At 45.4% G+C, this 12,755-nt stretch overlaps 1 protein-coding gene across 19 annotated transcripts in view; it reads left to right on the top strand.

Moving 5' to 3' along the window:
* The window catches only part of RAP1GAP2 (RAP1 GTPase activating protein 2), a 273,881-nt gene that overhangs the window by 215,441 nt on the left and 45,685 nt on the right, over positions 1-12,755 (top strand). For all 19 annotated transcript variants that reach the window (XR_005202360.1, XR_005202359.1, XM_017541614.2 and 16 more), the window contains 3 exons: positions 3,590-3,668; positions 4,504-4,557; positions 8,196-8,279. Coding sequence is in view for 17 of the 19 variants with exons in the window: in XM_017541614.2 (XP_017397103.1) it covers positions 3,590-3,668; positions 4,504-4,557; positions 8,196-8,279 (217 nt within the window). In the remaining 2 variants the exon portion in view is untranslated. The remainder of the gene's footprint in view (positions 1-3,589; positions 3,669-4,503; positions 4,558-8,195; positions 8,280-12,755) is intronic.

The following is a 12,755-nucleotide window of genomic DNA, read 5'->3' as shown; positions in this document are numbered from 1 at the left end:
TGTGAGGATGTAGAAGACTTGAACGATACATTAATGAATTTCATCTTGGGTAACGTATTCCTGCTCTTAAAAAAGAAAAAAAACCACATTTTTTCAAGTCCATGTAGCATAGGAAAAAGTAAAAGTCCATGTATTAAAGTCAACACATTTCAAATATATCCTTTAGATTATGTTCCCTGAATATAAGACACATTGTCAACAATTACAATACTGGAGGGAAAAAAATCTCATATTTGGAAAGTTAAAAAAAAAAGACTTTAAAAAATAAATCATGGACTGAAGAGGAAATCACAAAAGAACTGACAAAATATTTAGAACTAAATGACAGTGAAAATACTACGTATCGAATTGTGTGGGATACAGTTAAAGTGGTACTTAAAGATGTATAGTTGTCAATGCACTTCAAAAAACATCAAACGAGTAAGTATGTAGGTCAGGAAGTTGGAAAAAGAGTACTAGAAAAAACTCTGAAGAAAATAGAGGTGAAAAAGGTAAGAACAGACTTGTGAAGTAGGAAGCAAAAATAAAAAAGGAGAGAGATGGTGAAAGAAAAAACCGGAAAGGTGTCTCTTTGAAAAGACTAGTAAGATTGATAAACCTCCAGCTAAAACTGCTAAGGAGAAACAAGGAAAAGCTACAAACAGGCCGGGTGCCGTGGCTCACACCTGTCATCCCAGAACTTTGGGAGGCCGAAGCAGGAGGATCACTTGAAGTCGGGAGTTTGAGACCAGCCTGGCCAACATGGTGAAACCCCATCTCTACTAAAAATACAAAAAGTTAGCCAGGTGGGGTGGCAGGCACCTTTAATCCCAGCTACTTGGGAGGCTGAAGCAGGAGAACCTGGGAGGTGGAGGTTGCAGTGAGCCGAGATGGCGCTATTGCACTGCAGCCTGAGCAACAAGAGTGAAACTCTGTTTCAAAAAAAAGATACAAACAAATAGTATTACATCAGTAAAGGTGAGGACAATTGCAGAGAGGAAGTCCTCAGAGAATGCCGAAAACAACTTTGTTTAAATGTGCTTAATGAATGCTTTTATATAAAAATATAAATGACCAAAATTGACTCCTTAAGGAGTAGAAAACCTAAACATTCACCACTAAAGAATTAGAATAGTAGCCAAAAGTATCCTCCTATAAAAACAGCCGGCCCAGAGATGTCACAGACTAGCTTTGGCAAACCTTTAAGGAATAGAAAATCTCTGTATTATACAAGGATCAGGCTGGGCGCAGTGGCTCACGTCTGTAATCTCAGCTCTTTGAGAGGCCAAGGTGAGTGGATCGCTTGAGGTCAGGAGTTTGAGACTGGCTTGGTCAACATGGTGAAACCCGGTCTCTACTAAAAATACACAAATTAGCTGGTTGTGGTGGTGCACACCTATAATCCAAGCTACTCGGGAGACTGAGGCAGGAGAATCGCTTGAACCCCAGAGGCGGAGGTTGCAGTGAGCCGATATTGTGCCACTGTACTCCAGCTTGGGTGACAGAGCGAGACTCTGTCTTAAAAAAAAAAAAAGGATTAGAAGCTATCCAGCAATTTCACAAGCCTGGAATAACACCTTGATATCAAAACCTGGCAAGGGAAGCACAAGAAAATAAAAAATAGGCCAGTGTTGCTTTTGAACAGAGATGTGAAAATCTAAATAAAATACAGTAGTCTCCTCGTATTCGTGGGGTAGATATTCCAAGACCCGTAGTGGATGCCCGAAATGTAAGATAGTCCCAAACCTGACTGTCATCAACGGAAACACATTTCTGTTTATATTTTTCACCCACACATTTAATCCTCTTTTCAGCTTAATTAAGTATTTATGCACTGTGGCCATAACTTTTGCAGTTTGAGGTGCAACAGCAAAACTAGCAATAACTTCTTTTTCTTTCTTCACAATTTCACAGATAGAGAATTCTTACCATGGATCTCAGCAACCTTAGCATATAAGTTTTTTCTTTCCTTATTAAGAACTTTCACCTTTTTACTTAAAGGAGGCACTTAACAGTTTCTTTCTGTCATGTTTGACTTGACAGCATCACTCATGGACCATGGACTTCAGGGCCGTTATTAGTATGATAAGGGTGCCTTGAGCACAAGCAGCGAGATGCTGCAACAGCCAGTCTGATCACTGAGATGGCTGCTAAGGGACTGATGTGTGGGGCGTGGATACGCTGGACAGAACAAGAATTCACGTCCCAGGTGGATGGAGTGGGATGCTGGAAGATTGCATTATGCTATTCAGGACAGCACAAAATTGAAAACTTATGAGTTACTTCTGGAATTTTCCATTTAATATTTTTTTGGCTGTGGTTGACTGCAGGTAACTGAAACTGTGGGAAACAAAACCATGGATAAGGGGGACTACTGTGTTAATAAATTGAATTCGGCCGGGTGCAGTGGCTCGCGCCTGTAATCCCAGCACTTTGAGGAGGCTGAGGCGGGTAGATCACCTGAGGTCAGGGGTTTGAGACCAGCCTGGCCAACATGGCGATACCCTGTCTCTACTAAAAATACAGGCGGGCACCTGTAATCCCAGCTACTCGGGAGACTCAGAATTGCTTGAACCCAGAAGGCGGAGGTTGCAGTGAGCTGAGATTGCACTTCAGCCTGGGCAATAAGAGTAAAACTCTGTCTCAAAATAAATACATAAATAAAAATAAAAAATAAATAAATTCAGCAGGATATTAAAAATAATACGTCAGAAGTAAGTGGACTTTTACCCATGGAATCAAAAAATGGCTCAACAGAAATGTAATTCACCAGGTCAACAGATTAAAAACCATATGGTTATCTCCTCAGATGCAGAAAAGCATTCAGTAAAATCCAGCATTTTCATAATATGCTAAATGAATGAAGGGAACAGGCTAAATTTAGACTCTCATGGTGAATCCCTTTATAAAGCAGATTCCATCCCATTTATATTTTGAGTAAACGCAGATTTTCAAATACTAGGTTTTCTTTTCATAAAGGCTTAATTTCATGACAAAACCCAAATATATCCAGAAGCTGTACTCAGTTCCTTGGGAGAACACAAAAATGTATAAACAAACCAAAAAATAATGGGGACCTTATTTGCATTTCCCATATTTCAGTGGCAGACAAATGTATCAGGCTCATTCTTTAAGTAGCCACCTCCCAGCATACCTAAGTGCAAGTGCGTGCCCAGCATATGTCGGGCCAAACGAGGCCGATCTGGCCTCAGGGAGTCCTCAGGCAAGTGCTTTGTATGCCGTGATCTCAGCTGCTTTCCTCATTGACTGTTTCTTTTCTTTTTTTTGAGACAGTTTCACTCTTGTCACCCAGGCTGGAGTGCCGTGGCAGGATCTCGACCCACTGCAACCTCTGCCTCCAGGGTTCAAGCGATTCTCCTGTCTCAACCTCAGAGTGGCTGGGATTACAGGCACCCGCCACCACGCCTGGCTAATTTTGTATTTTTAGTAGAGATGGGGTTTCTCCATGTTGAACAGGCTGGTCTTAAACTCCTGACCTCAAGTGATCCACCCACCTCACCCTCCCAAAGGGCTGGGATGACCGGAGTGAGTTACCACGCCCTCCTTGACTATTTCTGAGGGATGTCGTTTTTTCTCCCGTTTCATGCAGGTCCAAAGTGAAGACGGTGCATGAGCGGATCCCCTTGGTTGGACTGAGCAAGCTTCCCAGTGTCCCTCAGATTGCAAAGGTGAGAAATTAACTTGTGAGAGAAGGTGGCTTCCTCTTTCAGCCCAGGGCTGGCCTCTGGAGTAGGGGTGCAGGTGTGTCCTGGGTAGGCTCAGCCCTTGGGGAAGGGGAGGCCACTTTACTCTGGCCCTTGATGACATGGATGGGAGCTGGGGGGGGCTGTGGGCAGATGCCTCTGTCTTTCCTTCCCACTCCCCAGCTCATCCTTGGTGTGGAGGCTGCTCAGGAACAGTATCATCTATGGTCTCCACCTCCATGTAGTTCACAGCTAGTTTGGGAGGTGAGAGAAGTGGAAAAACGGGGCTGGATGTGGTGAGCGCCATAGGACGTCAGTGGAGGAGTGGGGATGGGGCGGCCAGGGGAGCCTTCACAGCAGAGGGGAGGCCTGAGTTGGGCTGAAGGATGCTCCAGATTGACCACCCCCTTGAGTGGTCAAACTTGAGCCTGCGAACTTGGGAACTGAGTTAGCAAAGTGGGGTGAGCAGGATAGTCAGCTGGGTTGGTTGGATCCTCACTCTGGGAGCAAGAATGTCACAGAATTGTGCCGAATACCTTTGGTGGCAGTTGTGGGCTGGGTAGCTTTTGGCATTGTCATCAGGCCAGAATGGAGACAAGTCTCAGGCTTTGTCTGATCCCTTCTCGCACTTTACCAGCAAACCCCAGAAAGGCGAGTTGACATTCCTGGGCACCCATTAGTGAGCAGCAGTCGGAATCCAGCCCAGGCCTCCTGACCCGTGTAACTTGCCCTCCCATGCTGGGTTCTCGTGGAGGGCAGAGGAGCCCGGATGTCCTCTACAGAGGTGGCCCCTGAACTGTTTGTTCTTCTCCCTTCTCAGGCTTTCTGTGATGATGCGGTGGGACTGAAATTCAACCCTGTCCTGTACCCCAAGGTGAGATCTTCATGCCTCCTGCCATGGGGGCCTGCAGCTTGGCAGGGATTTGCAGACCCGGGGCTCCTTGGGGAGTTCTTTGCATCATAGTGGGGTTTCTTGGGGTCTCCATAATAAGCATTCATATTTCCTCTCTCCCTGCCCTGCCCTTCACAAACTGGTCCACTGGGAACCCGTCCTCAGCCATGCCTAGGCCTCCAGCCCAGTCAAACTGGTCCCCAGGCTGTTGTAAAGGTGACAGAGGGTGTAGCAGTGTTATAGCTTCTCCACCGCACCTCAGTGGTACCTCCCTGAGGCCAGTGCTGGAGGGGCTTGTGCATATCCAGCCTGTTGTCACGGAGGGGCAGGAAGTACAGCAGGCGGAAACTCACTAAGAAGTGAAAGTCCAGATAGCCACCCTGCCATTGCCTGTGTTACTGCAGCTCTCAGGCCTTGTGAGTCTCTGCTGCCTTCCTTCATGAAATGGCTGGTTTTCCGATACCCATTTCCTTTGAATTGGCCTGATATTGACTCCAGTTCTGATACGGGGGTGTGAGTGGGAAGAGGAGCAGCAATAATAAACCCACTGAAGGATCGTTATGGCATGAGAGGACTTAAATCACCATGGACCATGAATTACTTGAAATTGGCCACAGGAGAAGACCCAGAGCATCGACTGCCTCTTCGTGGGCCAGCAGGCTCTGGAGACGGAAGTCAGAAGCAGAGCCGCGCTTCTGAGCTTCTGCCATGGGCCACGCTGCAGTGGCCAAGGCCTGCTAGGGTTGGCTCTGTCTGTTCTGAGTCCCAACTCTGACAACCAGGACCCATGAGAGGAAACGTCTGGTGAGGAAGAGAGGCCCCATCCCAGCGGAGACATCCAGAATCCCCTGGAATAAACATTTTTTTTTTGAGACATAGTCTTGCTCCGTCACCCAGGCTGGAATGCAATGGTGCGATCTCAGCTCACTGCAACCGCTGCCTCCCGGGTTCAAGTGATTCTCCTGCCTCAACCTCTCAAGTAGCTGGGTTTACAGATACCCACCACCATGCCCAGCTAACTTTTGTATTTTAGTAGAGACAGGGTTTCACCATGTTGGCCAGGCTGATCTTGAACTCCTGACCTCAGGTGATCCGCCCACCTCAGCCTCCCAAAGTGCTGGGATTATAGGCATGAGCTACCGTGCCCAACTGGAACAAGCACTTCCAGGGTTCAGGATTGGGCATGACACTCCCAGAAGCAGCCATTTATCCGTCTGCGGTGGCTGAGTGAATGGCGGAGTCCTCTCCTGCACAGAGCGCTCGTCTTCCACACGCCTGTGTTCAGCTCCTTTAGCATCTGTTGATACCAGGAGTGCTGCCTGCCATTGAACATTTTCTATCATGCAGACGGACCTCCCCTTTGTAATTCAAACCGAATTAGTGGGGTTTAACCAAACATGAAAACCCCATCCTAAACGTCTAAACTTAACTATAGGTTTGGCAGTTTTGGTTGTCAAATCATAGCCACTGAGAGGACCAATGATGTCTGTTTGCACCATTCTCTGCATGACTTGGAAAGCCTCCAGCCTTGGTAATAATGGAAGAGCAGCTGTATTTTCATGTTTTCTACATTTGAAGGACTTCTGAGTCCGGCTGGGATGTTAATCTGGCTGAAAGGCACATATGTGTGTGTTTTTAAAATTTGCAGAGTTTAGAACATTCTTTGGAAGTTCTCCATGGCCTGGTGCCTCACCCTGGCAGGGCAGCTGTTCCTCCCTGTGACTCACCCAGGCCGGAGTGGAGGGCTCCAGGTTGGGCAGCAGTGCCCTCTCTGGGGTAGCTGGGAAGTGTCCATTTCCCCAGACAGCCGAGAGCCTCGCAGAGGCTCACAGTGTGTGGCAACCTCACACGGGGCCCAGATTCCGGCCGAGAAGCTGCGCCTGGCTTGTTCTTCCTCTCGCATAACGTGTGATTGAATCCCTCCTTTTTTTTTTTTTTTGTCAAATGTCACATTTAATGCTTTCACCACTGTGCTTCAAATCTGCATTGTACAAAGTGACCAGAAAGTGCACCACGGTAACTGACCAGCCTCTGAGATCAAACTTTTCACACCAGTGCCTTCTTGCACCCTTTTGATACTAACATGTTTCTCAGTCAAGTGAATTGAAATGCCTCAGTTGGGTTGATTCTCAGGAGCCTCATAAAACAAAAACAAAACAAAGATATTGCACCATCTTTGTTTAGTAATTCAGTGTTTGTTTCTTTCATAGCAAATAGTTACTTCATTAAAGTTAAAACTTCCAAACATAACTTACTAATAGTCTTCAAATTCAGCTCAGATCACTCAAGTTGAAAGTACTTGGTTAAATAAGATAACTTACAATAACTTTACAGTTCATTGTCCATAACACACACTAACGTTTTTTTCCTAGACCAATTTTAAGATGATGCATTAGTATTTCTTGTTCAGGTGAAAAATTATCTTCAATTTTCTTGTCTTTTTATTTTTAATGTAAAAGTTGGAAGGGACATTTGAGTTTCAAGTCTCCACGCTGAGAATCATTCCTTTTTTTTTTTTCTGATTATCCCAACAGCTCCCAAATCTTTTCTTCCCCAATAAGCTGGTTCAGCTCTGATACTTCTGGACGGTCATATAGAGCTGCTCTGTGCTCAGCTTTTTTTCATTGAATCTTCATAACCACACATCTCCATTTAACAGATGAGGAAACTGAGCCCCAGAGAAGTGGCTCTCTCAAAGCCACATAGGTAAAAACAGTGGATTTGGAACTGGAGTTTAGTTTTTTGATCCCAGTCATCAGCTCTCTGATGCATAATGGAAAATGAGATAGAACCAGCAGTCAGGTTTTCAACATTTCTTCTTTGCATATTGTGTTAGGGTATGTTCCTCCTTGGCGTGGTCTTCTTGGAGACCTCTCATTTTATGCAGAGGGGACTGAAGTTTGGTCAGGAGCGGTGACTTACTCGGAATCATACTGCTGATTTGAGTTGGAATTAGGGCTAGAGTTATCCATGCTGACCAGTTTTGGGGTTCTGGCTTCACTTTTTTTTTTTCTTTTGAGATGGAGTTTCCCTCTTGTTGCCCAGGCTGGAGTGCAATGACACCATCTCGGCTTGCCTCAACCTCCGCTTCCCTGGTTCAAGCAATTCTCCTGCCTCAGCCTCTTGAGTAGCTAGGATTACAGGCACCCACCACCACGCCCAGCTAATTTTTGTATTTTTAATAGAGAGGGGTTTCTCCATGTTGGTCGGCTGGTCTCGAACTCCCAACCTCAGGTGATCTACCCGCCTCGGCCTCCCAAAGTGCTGGGATTACAGGTGTGAACCACCGCGCCCAGCCCTGGCTTCACTTTTTACACCACTGGGGTCAAGTAAACTGCTGGACACAGGCGCCCGAGCCGTGGCTGGCACATCTGGATGGGAATGGAATGAGTGATACGGAGGTTTGGCTCCTACCGGGGGAGCCCAGGTTTTGGAAGCCAGCTTAGACCTTGGGAGCTGCCTGCTGACTGTCTGTTTGTTATTTCTCTCCCTCCATGTCTGTGGGTGTTTCCTGCCAGGGGACTCACCCTCCACCTAAGTGGGTGCTTCCTTGTCCATGTGCTTCCTCACTTGCTTCCAAATGTCACAAATGTTGATGTTTTTCTTGCCACATCTTCCAGGCCTCCCAGATGATTGTGTCCTATGATGAGCATGATGTCAACAACACATTCAAATTCGGAGTCATTTACCAAAAAGCCAGGCAGGTAAGCAGCACCATCCATACGGGCCACTGTGTCCCGTTGTTTCTCACCTAGGACTCTTTCTGTCCCCACCCTGAGCACAGGAGCCCTCAACTGTGTTCCTCAGCATTCGGAATACAACTGTCACATTTGAGGTTTGAATTAGACTGGAGGTGGCAGGACTTTCCAGAAGGCTACTTCTTACACAAAGCCCTGCACATTCTTAAGCAGTGATGTCATTTTTTTGTATAACCAGTTCTCATTCTTCCTGGCTGCTTATATGTATTTATGGGCTGCTGGTTATAAGCACAATCAGACTGGGTGGAGGGAATGGAGGAGCATAGGCTACTGTCTCCTTGCCCAAATTTCTCCCCACTGGGAATGAGCTTTTTCTCCCCACACTTGAGTGATGTGATGGAGCCAGCTGTGTGCGTCTCTTTGCCCCTCTGTCCCGTGACCTCACATGGGCAGCTTGAAGTCAGCCATGGTGGAAGTGTTTACACCATGGAAATTGGCAAACACCAGGGTTTCTTTGTTCCTCCTCTGGAGAGCCGGTGCCTGAAAATTTGCCAGCACACCACTGCTCAGCCTCTGTCTTTTGTGACGCTCACATGCTGCTTTGGAGTTAATTGGCCAGAATAATGTTTCTCAAAGTGTGTTCCATGAGATTCTAGTCTGATGGTGTACTCTGAGCAAATGTCTTGGGAGGGGTTGTCACTTGTGTGAGAGACTTTTGAAGGCTTTAAGAACCTCAGTGGTAAAGAGCTCTTTATAGCTTTGTTGAACTTAGTGTTTTCCATACTTACTTGACCACAAACTTCCTGTTTTCCCTGCCTATTTCCTACCATGAACGTTTGTTAACACCCCAGGTAGTGGGCCAGCTGAACACGCAGTTTCCTCACTGAGGCTCTTTTGAGAGGAAAGTTCCACACCCATTTCATCTTTGTATCATCTCAGAGCCTAGCATGTGACCCTCATATAAATGTACCCCATTGTTATGTGAGTTAATGAATGAATAAAAATGTCAGCCCTACTAATGGCAGGTTAATAGTATCTTCTGATAGTATCTGTATTTTTTTGCATGATGGTAACTTCCTTGGTTAGATGACACCTGGTGTTCCCATGTAGAGATACTAGACCGTAAGAGACACGCGTTTGCTTAAAAATACTCTAATTAGGTGAAGAGTTTAGGATCTGCAAGACTAATACTGATGAGTCTTATAGTTTAAGGGACATCATACAGGTAGCTGCTATAATCATTTTCACACATTACATTTCTGTTTTATACAGCTTTGCTAATAGAACCCCCTAAAGTTCTTTGCTTGTGAAATTTACCAAAGCAGATCTTATAAGGTGATTACGATCCAGTGTTCCAGCAAAGTTATAATTATGGAACATTAGCCATCCATCTCTGAGAGGGAGTCTGGGTATTGTTAATGTACCCGATGCTACTGTGGGGGAAAAACCCAGGAAGATAATGTTCTTTTTTTAAAAAAAACCTAGGCAGATCGTTGTTTTGCAAACCTGCAGCTGGGGGACATTTAGTATGAGCATTTGTTGCATCAAAGCTCAATGCTGGGCTCTGGGTATAAATGAGCCTCACCTAACGCTTGTGTGTGCTGTGCGCTGTGTTATGCACTCTGGCGGTTATGGTGATGACCAAGGCCCCCCTCCCTGAGTACATGGTCAAGCTCAAAGCCAGTATCAAAATAACAGCAATGTTACTATCAGCCTGGATGTGGATCTTGCAAGAGGCGTGAGTGTCCCAGAGTACACACTGGATCGTTTCTCTTTTTCTTTTTCTTTTTTTTTTTTTGAGATGGAGTCTTGCACTTCGCCCAGGTGGGACTGCAATGGCGTGATCTCGGCTCACTGCCACCTCCGCCTCCTGGGTCCAAGTGATTCTCTGCCTCAGCCTCCTGAGTAGCTGGGATTACAGGCCCACACCACCATGCCGGCTAATTTTTTTTGTATTTTTAGTGGAGACAGGGTCTCCAGACTTGTCTCAAACTCCTGACCTCATGATCCACCCGCCTTGGCCTCCCAAAGTGCTGGGATTACAGGCGTGAGCCATGGCGCCTGGCCACTGGATTGTTTTTCTAGTGGGAGATGTAGGTTGCCTGGAAGCAGCTGCTCTTCCACACTGTGGCCTCATGACCTGGGGCAGGTTAGGACATTGGGCTAGAGTTGCGATGCCTTCATGGCATGCTGTAGATCAGGGATTGGCAAACCTTTTTGGGTAAAGGGCCAGATAGGAAACATTTTCAACTTCATGGCCTTGGAGTCTCTGTGACAGCCACTCAACTTTGCCTTGCTGGTGCAGAAGTAGCAATAAACAATAGATATGTGAGTCGGCCTGTCTGTGTTCCAATAAAACTTCATCTATAAACACAGGCAGCAGGCCAGACTTGGCCCATGGGCTGTATTTTGCTGACCCCTTCGAGAGTGCAGTGTCTCCCAGCCTTCAGGCCTTCACAGACCATATCCAGCATCTGTACCGTAGCATTTGTTCACCCTATGCCACTGTTAAGATTTTTATCACACCTATACTATTAACTAAATATTTTCTTTAAAAAGTTTTTTTTTTTTAATACTTACATCTATGTATGTATGTATGTATGAATGAGACAGAGTCTTGCTCTTGTCGCCCAGGCTGGAGTGTAATGGTACAATCTTGGCTCACTGCAACCTCCGCCTCCCAGGTTTAAGTGATTCTCCTACCTCAGCCTCCCAAGTAGCTGGGATTACAGGAGCATGCCACCAAGCGAGTCTAATTTTTGTATTTCTAGTAGAGCCGGGGTTTTGCCATGTTGGCCAGGCTGGTCTCGAACTCCTGACCTCAGGTGATCAACCCGCCTCAGACTCCCAAAGTGCTGGGATTACAGGCATGAGCCACCGTGCCTGGCCACATGCATTTATTTTTAAAGGAATTTTTATATCACTCCTTTAGCTGGAAAACCAGTATCACTTATCATGAAATGAAGGTAATTCTAAAAGAAATACTATAAAAAACAAAACAAAATTATTGAAATCTACTGGATTCTATTGCCTGTTGAAGTCATGGAGCCCGAGGTCTGCTTTTGTTATTGTTGCTGTTGTAATTACCCACAGGAGACATTCTCTTGAAGTGATTGGGCAGGCTCGAGTGTCTTTATGTCATCTTCAGCTGTGCATGGCAGCCTATGCATGTTTGCAGAGCCTTCAGCTATTTGCAGATCCTGCCATTGTGGGTAGGGCCTATTGATCAGGCAGTGTTTAAGCCTGCTGCTGTTTACAGAGCTCGCTACCGTTTTTTTAACAAAGTAGCTGGGCATGGTGGCGGGTACCTGTAGCCCCAGTTACTCAGGAAGCTGAGGCAGGAGAATCGCTTGAACCCTGGTGGTGGAGGTTGCAGTGAGCCAAGATCGTGCCATTGCACTCCAGCCAGGGCAACAAGAGTGAAACTTCATCTCAAAAAAAAAAAAAAAAAAAATTACTAACCTTTTAATTTTTAGGTATCTGTAGATTTATATACAGTTGTAAAAAATAACCCAGTGAGATCTAATGTACCCTTTACCTCCTTTCTCTTGCAAAACGATAGCACAATACCACAGCCAGGATATGGACATCACTCTCCCCTCCAGTCCCTCACCCCTGACAACCACTCGTCTGTTCTCCAATTTCTAAAGCATATATAACAAAATGTTATATAAATGGAATCACATAGTATATAACCATTTGAGATTGGCTTTTTTCCAGTCAGCAAGATTCATCTAAGTTCTTGAGTGTATCAATACTGTGTCCTTTTTCATTGCTGAGCAGTATTCCATGGTAGAATTGTACCACAGTTTGTGTTTAACCATCATCCATTGAAAGACATTTTTGGCTATTACGAATGAAGTTGCTATGCACATCTGTATGTAGGTCTTTGTGTGAACATAAGTTTTCATTTTTCTGGGATAAATGCTTAGGAATACAGCTGCTGAGTTGTAAGGTAATTATGTATTTAGTTTTGTAAGAAATGGCCAAACTGTTTTCTAGAGTGCTTCTTCTTACCAGCAATGTATGAGTGATCCAGTTTCTCTACATCCTTGCCAGCGTTTGGTGGTGTGACTATATTTTCTTTTAGCCATTCTGATAGATGCGTAGTGACATTACCTTTTGGCTTTAATTTGCATTTCTCTGATTGCTAATGATGTTGGACATCTTCTCATGTGCTTATTTGCCATCTGTATATCCTCTTAGGTGAAGTACAAATGCCTGTTCATGTCTTTTTTTTTTTTTTTTTTTCTTTTTTTAGACAGGGCCTCACTCTGTTGCTCAGGCTGGAGTACAGTGGTGTGATCTCGGCTCATTGCAACCTCTGCCTTTTGGGTTCAAGAGACTCTCCTGCCTCAGCCTCCTGAGTAGCTAGGACTACAGGTGTGCGCCACCATGCCCAGCTGATTTTTGCATTTTTAGTAGAGATGGGGTTTTGCCATGTTGGTCAGGCTGGTTTCAAACTCCTGACTTCAAGTGATC

The sequence above is a fragment of the Cebus imitator genome, unplaced genomic scaffold (genome assembly GCF_001604975.1).
Source record: "Cebus imitator isolate Cc_AM_T3 unplaced genomic scaffold, Cebus_imitator-1.0 Scaffold136, whole genome shotgun sequence".
Classification (NCBI taxonomy): domain Eukaryota; kingdom Metazoa; phylum Chordata; class Mammalia; order Primates; family Cebidae; genus Cebus; species Cebus imitator.
Note: the sequence above shows the minus strand (reverse complement) of the source record. Positions and strands in the feature narration are given on the sequence as shown.